Source organism: Oryzias latipes, chromosome 21, assembly GCF_053564925.1.
Source record: "Oryzias latipes strain Hd-rR chromosome 21, Olatipes_Hd-rR_3.1".
Classification (NCBI taxonomy): Eukaryota; Metazoa; Chordata; class Actinopteri; order Beloniformes; family Adrianichthyidae; genus Oryzias; species Oryzias latipes.
In genome coordinates, this window is record NC_136257.1 from 23,965,824 (window position 1) to 23,987,961 (window position 22,138).

General features: G+C 39.4%; 2 protein-coding genes across 7 annotated transcripts in view; one reads left to right on the top strand and one right to left on the bottom strand.

Annotated features, from left to right (window-relative positions):
- Positions 1-7,721, top strand: galnt3 (UDP-N-acetyl-alpha-D-galactosamine:polypeptide N-acetylgalactosaminyltransferase 3 (GalNAc-T3)). Of its 2 annotated transcripts, XM_078939291.1 has the most exons (12): positions 106-887; positions 1,141-1,683; positions 2,087-2,259; positions 3,606-3,755; positions 3,884-3,948; positions 4,018-4,118; positions 4,199-4,316; positions 4,423-4,623; positions 5,709-5,840; positions 6,038-6,139; positions 6,219-6,371; positions 6,473-7,721. In XM_078939291.1, exons 2-12 carry the CDS (start codon positions 1,187-1,189, stop codon positions 6,584-6,586), a joined length of 1,806 nt encoding a protein of 601 aa, XP_078795417.1. In that variant the 5' UTR covers positions 106-887; positions 1,141-1,186; the 3' UTR covers positions 6,587-7,721. The 2 variants fall into 2 exon arrangements, with proteins under 2 accessions (XP_023806517.1, XP_078795417.1); XM_023950749.2 differs by having other exon boundaries at positions 1-887; positions 3,884-4,118.
- csrnp3 (cysteine-serine-rich nuclear protein 3) overlaps positions 7,693-22,138 on the bottom strand; it is a 21,840-nt gene continuing 7,394 nt past the window's right edge. The window contains exons 1-5 of one of the 5 annotated variants that reach the window (XM_011489751.4): positions 16,657-17,008; positions 13,980-14,155; positions 11,633-11,892; positions 10,381-10,677; positions 7,693-10,274 (exon numbers count right to left, since the gene is read on the bottom strand). In XM_011489751.4, coding sequence (XP_011488053.1) covers positions 9,201-10,274; positions 10,381-10,677; positions 11,633-11,892; positions 13,980-14,136 — 1,788 coding nt within the window. In that variant the 5' untranslated portion in view covers positions 14,137-14,155; positions 16,657-17,008 and the 3' untranslated portion in view covers positions 7,693-9,200. Of the gene's footprint in view, positions 10,275-10,380; positions 10,678-11,632; positions 11,893-13,766; positions 13,899-13,979; positions 14,156-14,248; positions 14,303-16,656; positions 17,009-22,138 lie in introns of those variants that run through there. The other 4 variants (XM_078939292.1, XM_011489750.4, XM_004081901.5 and 1 more) reach the window with 4 other exon arrangements.

The following is a 22,138-nucleotide window of genomic DNA, read 5'->3' on the forward strand; positions in this document are numbered from 1 at the left end:
ATGGGCAGGGACGGTGTGGGGGCTGCGGGGGGGGGGGGGGGACTCCACAGATGGAGCCACTGCGGAAATCCTAGACAGAGGGGCTCCAAAGTGGGCACCAGAGCAGGCTCCCCGCGGGTAAAATCCACGTCCTCACTCCTGCAACCATTCAGCTCTTTGTCCGCGGGACATTTTGGGGGATTAGACAGGCTGCGGAGAGAGAGACAGACGGTCCGTCTCTGCTTTCCCGAACCACCGCCAGCAAAACTCAGAGGAGTACCGGCTGAAAAGGACGCTCAACTTCTGCAGATTTGTTATTCTTTCTCGTCCCCCTCCAGTTTAATGGGACGCGTTGGTACAAAGTTTAATCCCCGCATGCAGGAGGATGTGGCCCTTTTCCCCCCGCAGGAACTTGGGATGCGGTGGGGTATGTCGCGTTCCTCCGTTATTTGTAACCAGGCAACTGTCCCAGTGAATGACCAGTTGAACGAATCCCATTAATGACACCGTCCGTTCGCAGGAGCAGCCCCAACCTCCTTTGAGGAGTTTTTTGTTTGTTTGTTTTTTTTAATATATCACGATCCCGGGTGACTCCGATGTGACTTGTCTTTGTTTAACAGCAGTCAGAAAAGCGTAGCTGCCGTTGACGTTTCTTTGAATTTCTGGCCATTACTTTGAAAGAAAAAAAAAGGAGTTCCTTTTTGCGCAAGCGCACCATGTGTCACCGCCTTCTACCTGGGAGAAGCGCACCTGGATCCAACGAGACGGAAGTTTGGTGAAGTCAGAGCACACGGCGAGGCTTTTGTTGCTGGAGTGGAACCAAAGTACATTTAGGGAAGTCCCCGGTGATAGCACCATGTCACTCGATGGATTCACTCGGAAACTATAAGAGGACAAAGCGACTTATGGTAGGTTCACTTCTCCAATCTGGTTTCATCAAACAAAGTGGATGTGCTGAGTTCAAGTGCTGCCCACTGAAAATGAAATACTTCCACTCAGGTTTTTATTTAAAAAAAAAAGAAGAACTAGTGTAAGGGTGTATGACACCTCAAAGGTTTTTGTTTTCATTTACTGGAAGTTAATGGTTTGAAATGGTTTGTTGGCAGTAGTGTCAGAACATAATGGATGTCATGACAAAATATGTGATTCTATTTGTTACAGCTGCTGGTTCTCAGCCCAAAGCCTGCCTGCTCTCCATTAAAGCACAATGACAGCTCTGCGCAGATTCCTTCGAAGGCGACTGCACCCACTTAAACTAGCTGTAGTGGCCCTCCTCTTTGTCACATTTGTCTTCCTCATACAATGGGAAGTGGGGACCCAAAGCCGGTTGGAGGACCCCTGGCTGAAGGAGATGCCGGTGAAGCGGGACTCCATGTTAGAGGTGGTGATAGGAGCTGTGAAAAACTTCAGGGATACCATTCCAAAGATGCAGATCAAAGCCCCTGTGCGGCTGCAAGAGAAGCCGGGCAGCATGTCCTGCCTGCCGGGCCACTACACAGCAGCTGAGCTCAAGCCGGTCCTGGAGAGGCCACCCCAGGACCCTCTCGCTCCTGGAGCAGCAGGGAAACCTTTCAATCCAAGTTCTCTGAGCCCCGAAGAGCAGAAGGAGAAGGAGAAAGGCGAAGAAAAGCACTGCTTTAACCTGTATGCAAGCGACCGCATCTCTCTGAGTAGAGACCTGGGCCCAGACACAAGACCTCCAGAGTACGTCATGATGTCTTTTGTTCTGTATTACAAAGATCTTAAGGTTTTCTCAAAGTATTTATAGCCAGAAGAAGCAAGAACTAGAAGTTCCTGCTGTTCGTTTTTAGCTTCACTGTCATCGACACACCCATGGTGTAACGCCCATTGTACTGAAACTCCATAAGCTTGTACGAAACAAATACGCAACGCAAACAATTGTCTCACACTTGTTTTTTTGGGTGAGGAAATATGTTGGGTAGAAACCATGATGATTACCTTGACTCAGGCTGTGTAAACATCCCTGCCTCAATACAGTTACAACTTTCCATCAAAGAACACATCAGTTTGCAGTTGGGTATAAACACAAAGTTCCTCCATGTAAATGACTCCAAATCTTCCATATCCTTTGTCCGTCTTGCTGCAGATGTATCGAGCAAACCTTCAGGCGATGCCCCCCCCTGCCGACCACCAGCGTGATCATTGTGTTTCACAACGAGGCTTGGAGCACTCTGCTAAGGACGGTCTACAGCGTCCTGCACACCTCCCCTGCCATCCTCCTGAAGGAGATCATCCTGGTGGATGACGCCAGCGTGGACGGTAAAAACTCAATGGGGCCCTTCAGGACTGCCCCGCTCACTTTTGGGTCCAATTTCATGAAGCGTTCTGGGTGGGCAGCTCTGAGAAGGATCTCAGTTGTCTTGCTTAGGTCTGTGAAGTGGAAAACGGCAGCTGTAACCTGCTTCTTTTCATAGTGGGGTTAGCAGGAGGAAAATTTCTGACACTGATTTTTTTTGTTTTTTTTAAAGATACTCAGATGAAATTTGTGCTTTGGTGTTTTTATCTTGTTCTTGGGGCAGTTTCTCACAATGTATATACAGGCCTGCACAATATACCGCAAATTTATCGTTATCGCAATATCCAGCTCTGCAATATGCATATCGCAAAAGACATTGAAAATCGCAATAAATCGTAAACCTTAAATGTGTTAATACAACCTTATGGCAGCTTGAAGCATTTAACGAATCAAATAAATCCCGTTATGCATTTGACCAATCGGATGGACGCCTTCACCTTGTTGACCAATCGGATGGAGGCCTATTATCTTAGATGTTTGTCTCCTATGTCAACAAGGGTCATTTGGAGTATAATTTTTAAACCGTTGCAATTAAATGGGAATGATGTTTTTGTTTATTTTGTTATTTGTTTATATACCGCAAATTATACCGTTATCGCAATATTAATCTTAAATATCGCATATCGCGAGTTTTCCTCATATCGTGCAGCCGTAATATATATATATATATATATATATATATATGAAAGTTAAGCTTAAAGTTTCATTTCTGGAAATTTCTTTATTCAAATTGTTGTGAATCAGGGGCAGATGCACAAATGCCCTTGGTAAATGCTTGTAGCAGTGACGTAGAACCTACTACAGCAAGCCATACGCTTTCTGCTCAGCTCTATTCTGATGCATCTGCTTCTAGATCCATGAACATCTTCATTTTCCTCGTCTGAGCTGGCATGTGGCTCAAAACTCTACAGATAGATGGCTTTAATATTGCTCGCCATTTTTGTTGCACCGGTAATGTAAAGTTGGGCGTGTGAGAGGCTGTAAGTTAGTGGGAGAGAGTATAAACAGATGGATGATGGGAAGTAGGAGCGGGCTTACTCTCCGCCAACTCAGGCAAATTTCAAATGAACTCCTGCCGCTCTCCTGTAACTATATCCTAGAAAATGACGTGGGTCTTTTCATTTTGGCTAAAAGTGACATAAACACAATCAGAAGACTACTGGGAACGCTTTTAAAATAGATTAAAAGATGATGGGACTTGAAGGAATCTTTACTCTCAGTTTATGATTTAGAAGTTATACATTTCTAAATAGGGACGAATGTTTTTTTTTTTTTTTTTTAAACCTCCATCACTTTTCCACCCTTTTAGAAGTTCTGAAGGACCAGCTGGATGAGTACTTGAAGAAGCTGAGCATTGTGCGCGTGGTCCGCCAGCGAGAAAGAAAAGGGCTCATAACCGCCCGGCTGCTCGGCGCCTCTGTTGCCACCGGTGACACCCTCACCTTCCTCGACGCCCACTGTTAGTCTGCATCACTCATACATTTCAAACGACCATGTTTAGCACAACATATTTGCTCCTCTCTGAAGCAAAAACTACTTTTTTTTGTTTTTTAATGAAAGAAGTTATGATGTGCATGTGACTAACAGGCGAATGCTTCAATGGATGGCTGGAGCCTCTTCTGGCTAGGATAGCTCAGAACTACACCGCCGTAGTGAGTCCGGACATATCCACAATTGATCTCAATACCTTTGAATTTATGAAACCTTCGCCGTATGGCCAGAACCACAACCGGGGCAACTTTGACTGGGGCCTTTCTTTTGGCTGGGAGAGTCTTCCAGATCATGAAAAACAAAGGCGAAAGGACGAAACGTATCCCATTAAGTAAGCCAATCTTGTTTCAAATCACATTGAAATTCTTGTACATCTTTTGAAAACTCAAAGGAAATTTGTCCCATCTACAGGACTCCTACGTTTGCAGGTGGGCTCTTCTCCATATCTAAAGAATATTTCTATCAAATTGGAAGCTATGATGAAGAAATGGAAATCTGGGGAGGGGAGAATATTGAAATGTCATTTAGGGTAAGGCGTCAGCCAGCTGCCATTCTGAGGAACAGCCTGCTTTCTTTTATGTCGCTGTGGCGGCGTGGGTGTGTCTGATTGCATGTGGCCTCCCTCTGACCTGCAGGTGTGGCAGTGTGGAGGGCAGCTGGAGATCATTCCATGCTCCGTTGTCGGTCATGTGTTCCGCACCAAAAGTCCACACACCTTTCCTAAAGGTACTCAGGTGATCGCCCGTAACCAGGTACGGCTGGCCGAGGTCTGGATGGATGACTACAAGGAGATCTTCTACCGTCGTAACCAACAAGCTGCACAAATTGCTAAAGAAGTAAGCAACCCCCTGAAAAGAAACCATAGTTTATTTTATGCGTAAGCAGCAAATCACTCCAAGGCTTTGTCTCTCATTTCCACTTCTCATAGCTGTAAATAAGTGTTTTTCAAGGCCTCTCATTATCTCCTCCTTGAGGCAAGTTAGAGCAAATCCCAACTCCTGTTCCTGCTTACAAGAGGCCTTAAGTCTCATCCCAGTTACTTAACATGCTGTGCAGGAAGAAGCACATGCGCTCCTGGAGAATCCTTCCCTACTTTCAAGATCTGTTACAACTGAACAAATTCTCTAGGACGTGGGGGAAGAAAGCTTGTTAACCAACGAAAAGCCCATAAAGAAGTCATTTCTGCTGAATGTCAGTCTCCTGACTTTGCCAACGTTTGGTCTCAGAGGTGCAATAAACGTTGCCCTAAAGCCTACACCTCACAGAGGAGGCCAGACGTGTCCTGCTGACTTCAGACAGACGCACAGTTGTCCACGGCTTTACAGGCCCACTGTAAGGATCGGCAGAGGACTCCGGAGGACCAGATACTTCCTTTGGATTAACTTCATTACACTGCTAGAGTGATTTAAATAATAATTTATTTAAACATTTTTTTTGCACCTAAAAGTAAAATTGAGGCATTATATTTTGTTTTGTAAAATTAAACAAAAAAACATTGATAAGTAGCACATTTAAAATCCCCCTCCCATCATCTTTTGATCTATTTTAAAAGTATTCCCAGTTGTCTTTTAATTATGATGATGCCATTTAGGCAAAATTAAAAAAAAAAAAAAAAACTTTTTTGTGGGACATAGTTTCCACAGAGTGGCAGGTATTCATTAGAAATTTGCCTCTGAGCTGTGGGCAGAACTGTTGCTATCCCCACTTACCATCATCCATTTGTATACATCCTGCCCTGCTAGCTTACAGCCCCTAACTAACATTATCCGTGCAACAAAAATAATGAGCAATATTGGAGTTATGCAGCCGTACAGTCGCATGCCTGGTTTTATCCAAAAAAGAACCAATAATTTTTTTCATATTTAGATATATCTCTTTGCTCATATTTCTTTTTTTGTCTTTGTTGTCATTGTTGCATCAGGAAACTTTTGGAGACATATCCAAACGCAAGGATCTTCGAGAGCGGCTTCAGTGCAAGAACTTCTCCTGGTATTTGAAGAACATTTATCCAGAAATCTTCATGCCTGATCTCAACCCACTCCTCTTTGGCTCGGTAAGATCGCACATCTCACTACAAACCCCACAGCTCTGTCTAGCCACTGTGGGTTTCCACTTGGACTCTCCAGAGGGTTGAGAGCAGTTCCAATTCAACACCACTGAAAGCACTTCAGAGGCTAAAGTTGTTTGAACAGCTTGCACTGGATGTTAGTTTTTCATTTTGTTTCCTCTCGCTTCCCTTTTTTTCTGCAGGTGAAAAATGTGGGCAAGGCCTCGTGTCTGGATGCTGGAGAGAACAATGAGGGTGGAAAGGAGCTCATTATGTACCCATGTCATGGACTCGGAGGAAACCAGGTCAGTTAAAAAATCCACAGAAGCATTTTATTTACCTAAAATTCCCATCTTTAAATGTTTTTTTTTGTTTGTTCCACAGTATTTTGAGTACTCCACACACCGTGAGGTTCGACACAACATTCAGAAGGAGCTGTGTTTGCATGGAGCAGGGGGGGTCGTGAAGCTGGAAGAGTGCCAGTACAAAGGCAGGAACACGTTTGTGGGAGCCGAACAAAAATGGGAACTAAAAGATGTGAGTTTGGTGGTTTGTATTTCCTGTGCACGTCTTTGTGATCTCAGCCAGTTTGGTTAACACTTTTTAAGAATTGTAACATGAATCCTGTGCTTCTACAGAACCAGTTATTCTACTTTCCTGGAGGGAACATGTGTCTGACAGCCCACCAGGATCATCCCTCCCTGGCTCGCTGCAACCCCTCAGACAGATACCAGCAGTGGTCCTTCATCTGATTGTGCAAAACGCACACGCTTTATTGTATGCATGAGCATACTGGGACACATGCATTTAATAATGCAGGGTTTGTTTGTTTTTTTCTTTTAGAGAAACCAATGCATTGAATTTTTATTTATTTTTTATACACAACAGAACTTTAGCTTCTTGAATGTCAGGACTTTAGAGGAAACCATCATGTGCCTGTTGTTTTCTTTGTGTGTGTGTGTGTTTTAGATGTTTTCACTTCTGAGTAACCAAAACATGCAACTGTTGACTTTAAAGAGGATATTCCCCAGTGAGTCACACTCTTGTGAATCTAAAGCCTGTTAATGTTACAAAAAAAGAGGATTAGGAAAATAGAGTTCTTCTAAAAGAGATGCTTTCATAAGGAAACTATAGATGACTATTCAGGAGCATTTTCATTGATTCTTTTAAAAATATTTTTCTGAAAATATTTGGATCCATTTAGTGCCTTAAATGCAGATTTTTAGTTTTGTTTTTGAGGGTCTGGTTGGTTGAGGGAGTGCAAATGTTAAAGCAAATTCTAGAAACTTTTATTTTTTTGCCAATTTAGTGCATTTTTGGGTTTTTTTTGTATTTATGTAGATACAGCAAACTGATGATTTTTGTAAAAAAAGAAAAAAGGCCTCATAAGTGATGATTATTGGGTTTCGGTTTAGAAAAAAGATAAAACTCTAGATGTTATTTAAGTTTGTTTTTAAAAGGAGTTTTTAATTTAAAAGTTATGCCAAGCGAGGTTTTTTGCCCAACAGAATGCCTTTAATCTCATCTTTCTCCACTTGTAGTTGGAGTAGGATTGAGTTGTATAATAAATGTGAGGTCATATCTGTGAAAGGTTATTGTTTGACTAGTAAAAGATCAGACAGAATGTATACTTTTCACACATCAAAACCCCTTTTTGTCAGTTGTAAAGTAAGATGGATTAATGTGAGCTCAATAAATTTTGTTTTATTGCAGGGTAGTATTTTTTAATTAATCTTTGTGGCCTGCAGAGGGCGCTTTGCACTTAAAAATGCCCAACCTTTGTTCCACTTTGTTGTAGTCAGTTGTATTCCCTCAGCAAGTGGGAAATTGTGACAATTCATTGACATTGTAAAAATTATTTTTAATAAAATTTATTAGAAAAAAAAAGCTCAAATAAAGCGACTGGATGATGTACTTTCTATTTACAGTTGGAAAGTAAACACTGAAGTAAAAAAAAGTACCATTTTGTGCATAACGTATGCATTTTACCAAACTGGAATTTAATAAATAAATCGGGCACATGAAGCTTCACAACTCACTAATGTATGTTAAACTAAATTCACTTTTAAAGATAACAAAGCAATTTTACTCAATACAGACTTTAGTAAACCCCAATAAATACACAATTGTATATATCATACAAAAGAGATGAATTTAAAAAAAAAAAGATTCTTATAAGAATGAATCATTGTTTTTACCATCTCACATTAGTTTGGCACAATAAAAACACACAAGGCTTTAAGAATCTGGTTGATTGCTTGTAAGTACTCTTCATCTGTATCATGAATAATTACTCTGGAGGTCCCATAGATAGTATATACTTTCTGTGGGAGGTCCCTGACAATTAAATAAACACAAAAACCACCCGCTTCATTCCTACAGGAGCAAACCACAATTTTTCCAACCTGCATAAAGATCCCATTCTGCTAAATCAAACTCATTACAAGTTTTCTTTTGTCATTAAATGTTTGAAAAATTCAATTATTTTTCTCACAAAATTGAAAATAATCTTTGGTTGTACCGGTATTAGTTGGCCAAGAAATGTCAGTGTTTTAACAATTAAATGTTGTCAACTCTTGACATTTGTTCATTTTTGCATTTTTTCTCTAAAAACAGCTAACATTTCAAGTTAAATTAGTCGTATCAGTCAGATAAAAGGCTTAATACTTACTTTTTGATTTTCCATAAATGAACATCTTAGTCATGTGACAGTTTATGGGATTCTTAAAGAGCATCTGGGTCAATAAAGAATCAATGATTTTAAACCGCTGCATCCTAATGGCTAACATTGTGCATAAGTGCAGCAGGCTTAAAAAAAATGTAGGGTCTTTACAACAGGAAGTCCAGAGTATTCAAGCTTTTTAGACATCCAGCAATGAGTATGTCCATATATACACACACACACAGTATATGGACATAATTTGAGCAATTTCTCAAATGTGACAGACTTCCGTAACAGCATGCGTACTTTTATCAAATCATTTACAATAAATAGTTACATTTAGAAGTCATCAATAAAGAAATGACAGGAAACTTGTTTTGCACATTTGACACAAAGCAGACAGAAAACCTTTACCTAATGTCCAGTGTCTGCTTTAAACTAGAACTTTACACATGGATTTACAGAATACATTGCAAAGCATGGCATGAACTGCGAAGTTTTATTATTTGAGAGAATCTGTTCTTTAAGCAATTAAGCACAAATGTTGTGAAGTTTTGTCCTACAAGCTATGGCTTCATAGTCGGAATGTGTCACAATGCTGTTTACCGTTTTGAAACTTAAGGTTGGATACTTTAAAAATAAGACATTCATCATATAAGCTTAAGCAGACTTTAAAAGGAACTTTTTCAAAGGATGGGCCCTGTTTAAATGGCTGTGACCTCAGAGCAATGGTCTGATAAAGGGATGTTTTTAGGATTGTTTGCTATCAAGGTGAGGTCAGAATGTCCATTAACACCCGAGTTCTGCAGAGGCTGTTCACCTGTTATACATGAGCTGCTGTAGGAACCCGTATTATTATTATTATTATTTAGGTAATTCTGAAACTCGTTGTGATTGGGCTCCACAAACCCAGCTGTGGATAACAGTTTCTTTCTCTGGTCAGGGGTGAAGCATGTCACAGGGTTGGCTGAGGGGAAGTGGTGGCAGGCTGCATATTGCCCCTCCCTCTGATGGGAGTAGTCTGCATACTGCTCAGCGGTCAGGCTGAACGGTGTCTGAACCATGGTGCTGTTGCTGACTGATGCTTGGAATGACAAAGCTCCCCCGTACGGTTCAGCAGGTTGACTGGTTTGTCCGTTAGAGCCGGCACTGGAGTTTCTCAGCTGATAATACTCATTGGGGGGAGAGTTCATTAGGTACGTATTTCCATTTATGCGGTTGTCGTCACTGTAGCACACCACAGAAGACAAGAGAGTCCCCTCGGAATGAGAAACCGATGGGTTTGATATGTCACCCTCTAACTGCCCAGTTTTCTCCTCGTCTTCCTCCTCCTCCTCCTCTGAGTCACTGTTGGCCAAACTTTGGGTGCTTGAGTCAGACAACCTACTGCAGACACTGCTCCCATCCTCCTCGTCTTCTTCATTGTCCTCCTCCTCCTCATCATCATCATTTTCCTCTTCGTCTTCATCACATGGTTCCTCCATCTCGTCTGCAGTCTCCAAATGCATGCTAGTCGTCTGTGGGACGGCGTCTGGCAAAGAGTACTGTAGTCTGGGCTGTGCCTGAACAAAGGGGTTTCCACTTCCCAGCTCACCAATTTCCCCGCCGTAACCGTTGGTTAAAGACGTTTGCTGCTGTTCGCGATTCTTCTCCAGCTCCAGCTTCATGATGGTGTGCAGGAAGTGAGTACGAACCCGGATGGGATTAAACTCTACTCTTCCGGCTGTATTGCTGCAACCCTCTTTTGTACAGCCACACGGAAACGACATCCGGTCCACCTAAAAAAAAAAAAAAAAAAAATTAAAAAAAAGGAAACAGGATTTAAATGTTCAATTGATTTCATCAACTCGTATACGCTCACAATCTGTGTGTCAGTGAGTTTACCTGACACTTGATTCCTGCAATGCTGCATGCACAGGTCTCTGGGTCACAGAAAACTCTGCATTCACAGCCGCAGTCCTCCCTTGAAACGCGAATGGCCCGAAGTTCATGCTTCTCCTCAACGTCGATCTTCTTCACTCCAGAGGAGCGCAAAAGTGCTCGTCGCTTTTTTGTAGTGAGAGGCTGCAGGAAGAAGTACTCGTCCACATCAGTGTTGTCCAGATCGATGTCATCGTCAGAAATGTCCTCTGCTGTCAGAGTGCTGGCCTCCTCAGACTCCACTGTGCCATTCTTAGTCAGCTGCAACAACACAGAAAGAAATTTACATTTAAAAATATTGTAAACAACTGTCTGAGTTCATTTTGTCCATTTTTAAACAAAAAAACAAAATTAGACTGAACAATCCTGAAACTTTCTATTAATGATTTTCCTTTTTTGAATACTTGTGTCAAACTCTAGATCTTACCATTACTATCATTGTAGTTAAGCAAAAGATAAAGGATACAAGATGATTGGATGGACTCTAGATCTTTGTTGTGGGAAGCACAGATTAATTATAAAAGGGAAAAACATATCCCATACGTCTGTCATCTTTCACTATTTTCTACTGCAAGTAGATCCATATTATGGTCACAGAGGGAGGAGTCTCTCACATACAGATTGAAGCAGAGTACAAAGGAAAAGGTTGACAATTTTCACTTTTAAACTTTTTAGGTACATCTTAAACTGAAGGGGAACATCTCTTGGGAGAAAACTCAGTGTGCACTTGAACCTCTGAAAATGTATGCAAATGTGACTTTTGAAAAAAATCGTATTAAATGATTTGAAAACTTAAAATTGACAAATTGAAAGTCACCCCCCCCCCCCCAGAGAAACTTATAGATATGACATTTTTACTCCAGTGATAACTTCATAGCTATAACCAGTAAATGTTTTTTAAGTAGTAATGGTTACCACCTTTATTATTTTTAGGCTGTTTTTTGTTTTGTTACATCTTTATGTTCATTAGTAAAAAAGATTTGGAAGCAACGAGGCTGGTTTGCAAGCAAAGTGATTACAAAGAATTACATTTAGTTCTGAGAGCAAAAAAAGAAAAAAACAATAATACAGTCTGGACAAAATGAATATTTTTTTTTCCCATAAAGGCCAAAAGCAAAAAAAAAAAAAGACAGGTAATGTGTTGAAAAGTACAGCAAATACCAATTAGTGAGATGTCTTTCACGAAACATTAAAAGCAAATTTTTTTTTGTCATACCTCCAGTTTGATGGAGTTGAGTTTCTCCTCTTTCAGGTGATCTCTGAGCATATCTTTATGGATCCTCTCTTGCTCCAGTGCAAATTCTCCCAAAGAGTACTGTCTGACCCAGGTGTGCCTGCTAGACATGCCCAGCGTGCTGCCCCCCTGACTGGGCACGCTGGTGAAGCCCTGCCGCCGGGTGAAGTAGTACACCGTCACATTCTCGAAATGCACCCTTCTGGTACGTAGACGCTTTTCCCGCTTCAGTATTGAATCAGCTACAAAGACAGAATAACGTTGAAGACATCTGCACAGAATGACGAATCCCATCTGAAAATAATTAAAGCTGCAAATCCACTCCAGCGCTGCTTTGTTTTTATAGTTTTTTGCTTTGACAGACAAGAAAGCAAAAATGACCTTTTGACAAAATTTCATTTTAAATGTAAAAAACAAGTTTTGTGAATGTTTGCAGCAACCTTCCACAGATCTATAACTTAGCACAGATTTCCAGGCTTTTTACTTGGCGCATGCAACTCCCCAGTGGACAGTTTTTAAGAAGAGCTCTACAGGGGGGAGGTGCAAAGAGGAGGGCCACGTCAGAGCATAAATAATCCCTTGCCTGGCCCAAAGAGGAAGAGCACAGGTTCGTACTCAGAAGCAGCGTTCCCAGATTCCCCCGCCGCCAACCCCCTCCACCCCCCACCCCCATCAGGCAGACAGGACAAATAGAAACCATCTGGTTCCTGCAGCTCTCCTCCACCAGCGAACAATGGATTTCATTACAGCTGTAGCACTATCACACCAAGAAATGCTGAGGGGAGATGAAAATAAGATGCTGAATGTCTTGATTTAGGTGTAAAACTGCAGATTTTAAGGTATGACCGCTCTAATTTAATTATTAGAATATCTACATAACAGGAATTCGAAATTTGACATTCATTTCTTTGTAGAAGTCTGCCTGCATGAGCAACCTTCATGCCTTCAATTCATCCTTTCATCCGCCCTTTCACTCCTGTAGAGCCAGCTGGTGTGTGAAACCATTAATTTAAAACTTTTCGGCATTTTTTTAATATTAATCTTCTATTTTTGTTTCTTTATTCATTTATTTAATCTCCTTTTATTGTTTTAAATGTCATTCTTTACTTCATATTTGAATTTCCAATATATTTTTTCTATTCCAAGCTTCCATCTGTAGGGTTTTTTTTAAACAAAGTATGTAGATTTGAACCGAGCTAGGATATTTTAACCCACTGTTATGATTGCCAAGCAACAGCGGGGCTGATAATTGTTTTGCTTCTGCATGACTGTTTTACTGCAATATGGGTGAGAAACGTGAGGAGGAAAGCACAGTAATCTACCAGAGTCACACATAAAAAGGAAGCAAAAGATTTGTACGCACATTCCGTCATTACATCTAGCAGTTAAGTTTCTTGGCATATCAGTAGCAAAACAAACACTGTTCATATGCAAATGCAAACAAGTCCACCTTGAGCTCATTCAGTTTATGAGACCTTTGTGAAAAATTAAGCACCTAAGATATTTTTTTAAAATAAATGCATTTTTTTGTTGCCAGATGTTTCATATTAAATTCATTGTTTTAACCCTGTTATGACAAAAAACTTGTTTGTCCACAAGAATATTGTACAGTTCTAAAAAAAGTGTGGTAAATAATTTAATCCTTTATTTCCAAGCGACAAAACATGTGACATTTAAAAGTTTTAAACTATTTATAGTACAAATGTTCTCTTTTCATGAACTAATTACCTTTTTTAATGAAAAACATAAATGAAAAAGACATAATGAAATATGAATTAAATTTCATTAAACTTCATGTCTTCTTTTATCTTAATCTTTGAGTTTGGGCTGCTTTGTTGAAAATTAAGCCTTTATTTAAACAGATAGTTGGGTGCTATAGAATAACGCATTAGTGCATGGCCGCTGCCCTGCTCCTCCACAGCAGTTTATCCACAGTGCATGTACAGTGCATTGCACACACAGCTTCTGACGACATCAGTTCATTCATCTTGCAGGGCTTGCACACTGTTTCTCCTTCTAATGAGAGGCTGCTGGTGCATGCTGCCCCTTTCTCACAGCACTGGCTTCTCTTCTCTAATGCACAATCTCAATTCTCAATTCATATGATGTTTCTTACCAGCTGACAGATTTGTTTTCTTTGAGCTGCATCCCGTAATGACAGTGAGCTGCAAAATTGGGCTGTCTGGGAGATTTACTCATGTTGATTAAAAATCTCTCCGTTTTAGCTTAGTTTCCTCCGATTCGTCGACATTCTTTTTTTTCCTTTTTGTTAATGGACCTAATTTGCCACACTGGGAATAATCTGTGCGTACAAGACACAGGCACTCACAAGTGAAATGACCTGTGGTAGAGAGGCTGACACTGTCGCTGCTATCCCCACTCTCGCTGCAGGAGACCTCATCATCTGACTCCCGTGCAGACAAGCACGGGGAGGAGGAGGAGGAGGCTTCCACCTCCTTGAATTTTCTCTTCAGTATTCCGCTCATGGCCTGCCGGATTCTGCACCTGAAACGAGGAGACAGCAGAGAGGGGCCCACAAATTATTTCATCTCAAGTTTAGGGGCACTGAAATCTTTAGCCTCACCCTCTTGCACTCACACACAGAAAATCTCTGTCTACTGTCCCAGCTTCCAGGCATTCCCTGGGCTATTGATCACCTTGGCACAGAGGAGCATATAGAGGAAAGGAGAAAGCTGCTAGTTAAGTACAATGTCTATTTCGGGGAAAGTTCATTTGAAGTGGTTCATTTTAAAAAAAATGGATGAGAAAAACACCAAACCATCTAGACTTTCAAAACACGGCAGCATAAAAAAAAATCATGCCAAAAATGTCATATTTTTTATACATGTGCTCTTCCATGTAGCCTTTCAAGTATGACAACACTATTAACATAAAGTGCTACACAGCTTCATTCCTATCTTCTGCATCTTTAATGAGACTCTCTTGGGTCGAAGGACTTCCAACAGAAAAAAAGAAAGGAAAAGCCTCGGGTTAAAGCAGCTACAGAAACACGCTGAGAGAAAAAAAAATCCATAAAATGTGCAACTGATCATAGACTCTTCCACTAATACAAGCAATATTCAAGAATCATAAAGCTTTGCAAAAATAATGTAGCAATGATAGTAATGGTTTTAAAATTTTCATATCAGCAACCAATAAAATGCTAAGAAATAATTGCTGTGTCCACCTTAACAGCCATAACGTCATGCACAGGGTCTTGAAGACTTCAATGTTAATGCAGAACCCATTAACTCCCCCTGCCTGATGATGCAATTACACTAACAAATATAGGCTCATCATTCAAATAACTAACTGCTATCATCCGGAATCTGTCTGTAAAACTAATGCACTGTAATTAGAAAACTGTATATCCTTTGATTTTTTTCGCTTTTAACTAACATGCCACGATTTTTCTAGTGTGTAATGGACTGCATTATTGCATGACTCGCTCAGTACCGTTGAAAAAATAGTCCTTTTATGCATTTAATTGCAAAAGCTTCGGGTTCCCTGTTTTTACAGCAGTAACTGGAACACCATGTCACATTTCAAAATAACAGAGCAGCGCTGCAGTGTGACTGGCAGCGTCTCCCACACTGCTTTCTCTCTTAGAAGGTAGAATCAGTGGAGACAGCATGCATCTTCAACCAGCCGCACTCTGTCTATCTGCCAGAGCAGCTTGTGGGGGAGTTTCATTCACAAACAGCCTCAGTATTTCATCTGGGCTCTGCTATCTAGTCATTACAGATGCAAATTTTGCCTGAGAGAGAGGTGCAGCTCACTGAGGACTTAGTGCTGCCAGCAAGAGGGTCATTGTTCCTTAGAGGTTATGCTTGTTCAGCGCAGTGACATGGTACAGCCAGCAGTTGGAGATCCTCCAGAGTCAACAGCTCTACCTACAACCAAGGAATGTGAGGCATCCATCATGTGGGAAAAAAGTGAAGAAAAGAAGATTCGGCCCGAAGAACCAAATTGAAATGATTTTTCTGCATAAGGAATCTAGAAAAAAACATTAGAAAAGAAAGCTGAGCCTGAGGGGACTGTCGTTTGCTGTCAGAGGAAACTGCACCTTTCACTCTGAACGAGTGAGACAAAGATTATCTATCTATAGAGGAAGCGCATTACATAACTCTGGCTTGTGAGATTTCAAAACTGGACCAAGAAAAGCTGCCAGTCTCATATCAGACACACATTTCTTTCACTGTTCAATTTATTTGTTGCCAAGCAGGAGTGGAAATTTCCAAGATGACCTGTGCAATTTTCAGTCCATTTCCTCGTGAGGGTCCTAATTAGACTTTATTGTTGGAGCCCTACTCACATGCTTTGCCCCTAGCTGATGCCGCACCAGGCTTTGATACCCAAAGTGGTTTCCATGGAGATTTTGATGTACCTTCACAACTAGTACTTCCCCATATGGCCTTGTTTCTAGTGTTATATACTGTACTGTGGAAGAGGACAACAAAGCTTTAGGGCTGGAGCAAATTCTACTCAACTCCCCTCCTGAGATGAATGGGTTTCTAGTTCCTCTGCATTCTCTTATGAAAGCCTAAAAAGTGGGATTATGATGCTGAACAGATATGACATCATTGAGGGGGAACCTCTTCCATCATGACAAAATTAAATAAAGGAAAAAAAGGTTGCTGCTCCTTTCCACAGCCTTTTCTTTGTCTCTTGTTGGGGTAGCAGTCATTACGGCTTGGTTACACACATTCTTGGGAAAGGGTCCAGATCCATGAGAAAATAATGCAGCAGGAGCCAGCTCGGGAAGCCCCTCCCTGAGTGATTACACACGATAAGTCCATACACAAACTCCCATCATTGAAAGACCCCTCGTCATTCACAAAGTTTCCAAAATCACAGCAAGCCCATCTGACCACGAAATATCTGAAAGCCGTGCTAAGTGATGCCAACAAGCCTTTGGCATCTGGAGCAAGTCATGTCACATCAGCCGTGGTATGACTACATGACACTTGTGTGTGTGTCCATGAACCCCCGCAGGACCAACTGACCTGTATCCGCTGATGGAGTGTGTGACTCCTGTCACCTCTTCTCACGGAGGGGGCAGCCACCCAGTCACAAATGGAGTTATTCGAAGAAGATGAAGAAATTCCCGTTTTGTCTGACTTGCAGTGACCTCACAGGCATGAGAAAGGAGTTTGAGGGAGACTAGTAATTTTCCAGCTCTGCCTGTGCCATTTGCTTTATTGTTGCAAGACGATAGACTTTCTCACTTCAACTCCCTTTCTGTCACCGTGTTGCTCTCACCCAAACAAAGGCTCATTAGCTGCAGCCGGCAGAAAGGCAGGAGCCTGACTGGAGAGGAGCGGAGGCAGCCTGCGAGATCACATGGGTGGGATGTCTGAGAGAGAGAGTCAGGCGTGCCTCTGCTACTGCTGTCTGCAGATATTTTTACCAACACGAGCCTGAGAGGGGAGGAGGGCGAGGAGCGGGGAGGGAGAAGTACGGGTTTGTGTGCGTGAAGAGGGGCATCGCTTTTAAAGAAATTGATGAGGGGAGGCATGAGGGAAAATGTGGGGCAGTGTGAAACTGGAGCAAGAGAGTTTAGGAGAAATGCACAGAGGCTTCTACCATGATTTGATAGTTTTCCAAAAATAATGCAGATAAGATTGTGTAAATCTGGAAATTGACAGGAAACTGGATTTGTCAGTACTGGCATGACTGGGCTCCTGAGGCTTCCTATGACAGGAAGTTCAGCTGAAGAGTTAGTGGGGCCTCAGCCCGAGTAGTCAAGGAACCCCGTTCCAGCTCTCAGTTGGATTGTATATCAACATAAAAGGTACAGCACTTCCTTACAGGATAGAGTTACACTTTGATTCTTTTTTCCCCACATCAGCTTGTTGAGCTTGTGGTCATTTTGAAGCATTTCTAGGTGCAGCATACATCAAGTGACATGTAATAAACAAAACAAAAAGTTTCATGAAGCAAAAATATGCCATTTTAAATAAAGGAGGTTTTTGTAATAGTTATAAAGCAGAGATCTGCAACCTTCAATGCTGAAAGAGCTATTTAGTCCAGTTTCTTATTAACCAAAAGTCCCACCTTAATGTTTACAAAAATACATTTTGTTTTGTGAACATAAAGTCTTTCTTTTATAAAATGTACCTTTTTAATATTTACAATGATTGAATCATGACGGTGTTATTTTTTCTATAAACTTTCACGTTCAGAAGTAGTATCTCTTTATCGTTGCGACATTACCATAATTGTGCTCAGTTTTCTGACACGTTAAAAGTCTAAACATAAATGAACAAACTTTACTAACTAAAACAAATGAACCAAAACTACCAACACCAAAAATAATTATTTATGCAAACTGTTAGCATTCTTTTTCAAAGCCAGGGAGCCACAATGGAGGCTCAAAGGAGCTGCATGTTGCTCTTAAGCTTTAGGTTGCAGACCCCTGTTCTACAGCAACACAACTTGTTTTGATCCAATTTGTACCAGATGTACATGTAGCTTACATGATGTTTGGAGTTCAATAATTCATGTCTGCATTTAGCATCTAGGTGTGGAGGTCAATAAATGACTGAAAATTGTCATTTTCTGCATTTCTTTTCATCCTTTGATTTATCTTCAAACCTTCATTTCCTCTCCTTTCTATTCTCATCTTGGCTTGAATTACGTTGATTGCGTTAACGTTTGAAAAGTTACTGTATGTTGTTTAAGTGTCACCGGCGACATTTATGAGTAATTTATGTCCCATTTAATAGTCATTAAGCCACACAGGACAAAATCTGTGAAGAACTCAATAGATTGAGCAAAAAATAAAAAAAATCCTAAAAACCTATTTCGAAGTCTACTACAAAACTTTATTAACCTTGTTCTGCTTTTATCCAACTCTGTTTCAGATTAACTATTTCACACAAAGTAATGGAGGAGAATATACACACCTCCCCCACAGGTCAACACCTCCAGACAACAACTGATTCACAGAAAAGCTGCATAATTATTACACTCATTATCTTAAACTGAAATTGCAACAAAAACATGCATCAGTTATAAAAAAAAAACTACTAGACTTTAAAATTCCTGTTTAATGTCAATAATTAGATTAACATTCGTTTTACCAAAATAAATGAAAGACTTGAAGATACTTTGAGATAAATGTAAATTTTGCATTAAAATTGTTTTAAAAAAGAAGCCTTTTTGTAATATGAACATGTCTCATTAAGATTAATTGATGATGATACTTTAAAGCAAAGAGGTATTAAACCGGTTTCAGTCATTTTCAGTGTCAGACTAACAGCAACATCCACAGAGGGAGATTTGTGCTGATTGTGCACAAAGTGCAAAATAGCCTCAGGTCTTCTACATAAGACACTTCCATCTCCTCATTGTCTAAATTTTACCCCTTTGATGCACCCGTTATTGAGAAGCTCCTTTCCAAAACAGTTTGATCTACTCGTAAAAATACATATAATTATAATTTACTCGCTGCTGAAGCTTCTGGAGAAAACTGGAAAGCACCAAAAGGTTACTATGAAAAATGTTTATATCCAGTGGATTCATAAGAAAATAACATGGAGGAAAAGGTGCCAAAATTGTTGGGGATTATCCTCAAGAAATAATTATTTGGGCTGTAAACTTTAATTAAACTAAAGTGGTCTTTGTTAATTTCTTGTTTCATCCTTCAGGGGATTATCAAAAGAATCATAGGCTTGAGGTTGCAGTTTCAAATGATGTTTTGCTGTGCTGCAGTGGAATAATACCGTACATGTGTTGCAGAGAGGATTTCAAAAATCTCTTTCCATCATTATTTTACACAAGCTTATATTATCTAACTAATAAATTAAACCACATTTTTTGGGGAAATATTTGTTCTATGTCACTTAAAGCCTTTTTTTACATGGCAATTAAAAACAAACTTGCATCAAAATGAAAAAATTGTTTTTTTATTTTATATAACTACATCTGTTGTGTGGCACACGTATGATCATTATTGTATTTATTTTATGAATATACAGCGCCGGTTGTTGATAATTTTTTACAAATTATATCCAGTTAGAACAAAAACATTACCATGCAATATCCAAAAAATGAATGAGACCACAAACTGAGGGAATCTAGTAACTTCAAGATTAAACTGATAAGAACCACAAAGTAAAGTTTCTGTGTGCCTGTGTGGAACTCTGGAACAGGTTAAGGATTGAGCTCAAACAATGTATCCATAAATTCAAGAAAATATATAAAGAAACTTCAGTTTCACCACATGGAGATGAGAGGACCTAAAGGTCATTCATACAAATTCCAAATATAAGGGGTATATGAATTTGGACGTGGTGGAGTAATTAATATTTTCTGATGATAATAAATAAACTATGGATTTTTTTTGCTTTTTTTTTTCTTGTTTAGCAATGTATAGCAATGATTACTAGATTAATGCAGGTTTTTTTTTAAGGATAATAAATGTGTACTATATAACTATTACATGACGTGTGATACATATCATAGTTTTTGGAGGACTTGATAAATAATCTGCACTTGATCTGACAAAGACAGAATAATTCAATTGGGGTGGGATTACATAAATTTGCATCTTCCTACTTCTTTTCAAGCAACAAATCAAATTCTTCTTCACTCTAATTAATGATCATTAAATTTTATGAATCTAATGTGACATGCGTGTACACTGAAAACAAATCTATTTATGATTATTAGTAATTTCTCTTTTAAAAGAATATATCATCTTTGTTTTTTTATATTTTAATTGATGTATTACTTAATATCTGTTATGGATTTGATACATCTGTGTTTTGTATTGTTTTATCTGCAGTATTTTTTTTTTATCTTGAAAGACGTCAGTATCACCTAAAAAAAAAAAGCTATAGTCTAATGTTTCAGTACATCTCATAAAAATTGTTCAGTTTGGTTTTATTTTTCTTCTTATTGCTTTTTTATAAACTTGATTAATCTGTCTCCATGCCCCCAAACCTTCTCTCTCTTTGAAAAACTCAACAGTCTGTTTTTGTACAAAGTGTTTACAACTTCATCACATAAAAAAGAAAGAAACTAGAACATTCTGCAGATATGGCAGAAGCAGAATATCAAGGATAATAGAGTAAAACATGTGGGTTCTTATCGGTTTTTGACAGAAATAGTTATTTAAAAAAAAAGTGGTTTGCACACAGGAAGCCCAAAAACCAGACGTGAATTGGTAGAATTCAGTTGCAAGCTTGGGTGAAGCAGAATTTAGAAATTTAAAAAATGATACAAAATCCATATTAATCTTTTTTTCTCAACTACATTTACAGGATTTTAAAGGTCTTTACTTCTAAAAATGATAAATCTAAAAATCCTTTTAAAGACAGGAATTATGTGATAAAGCATTGTGTTTTTACAGTTTTTATAGGTTTTCTGAAGCCTTGATGAGCTCATGCTCTACAGACAAAGGAACATTAAGATGTTATGTGAGGCTTTTATGTGTCAGTTCTTAACATCATGGGGATGAATTGACAGACCTATCACCTCGTTTATGTTTTACAAAAATCTTTATAATTTATCCGTGTATGTATTAGAGGACAGCATGTTTTTGTAGAGATTCTTTTTATTTAAGGTCTTAAAACCATTTAAAACCATAATTTTGTTAATATTAAATTAAAATAAAGTAACTAAATAAAAGGTTTTGTACGAAGATAAAAGCCTACTTTGTTAAAACTCTATTAGTGTTTTCAGTTAAGTTTAAAGTGTGTGTAGATATTAATATAACCTAGACATATAAAATCAATTTAATAAAAGCTAAACTGTGTTATTAAATAGATCGTTCTGAATTTCTGTCATGGTTTATGCAGAAGTATCACATGTACTGTGCATGCTGCCCTATTACATAAAAATGCAAAACAAGAGCTGGAAAGATGATGTTTCTTATATTGCACTGCCGAGATGGTGACCTATATTTGCTCTGGTTTCACGCGGCTTTCTGGTCTGAAAAAAATTAACGAGGAAATTAAACAAAAACAAAAAAACATGCAAAAATATAGAAAGGATCTTCCTCTTTGGAGTAGGCATGTCTTTTTGTAATTGAAGTCAAATACAAAACAGAAAGAATTGATTCTACAATTTGGGTACTGCGCATAAGAGCACTAGTCTTTGCACTAATACAACAGGTGAGGTTGTAAATGTGGCTTTAGAACAACACAAAAACTTAGCGCTGATCCAAAAAAGAAAGAAAATCAGAAACTTTTCAGCAGCTGAGAGAAACTAAAGTTAACAGATTCATCACACCCACCTTGTTTCTCACCTTCCCTAGAGCACTTATCCTGAAAAATATTCATCTTAGCCATACTCTTAAATTGGATAAAGATGTATCTTTAATTTATTTCATCATCCAGATCAAGACAGTTTAATGGTGCAAACAGTTATTGATCATCTGAGCCTTCGGATAAAAGTTATCTTTGTGAAAGTGTCTTATGTGGCTTGTGTAAATCTCAAATGGGGCGCCAATTAAATAACAAATTATGGAAAGTTTAAATA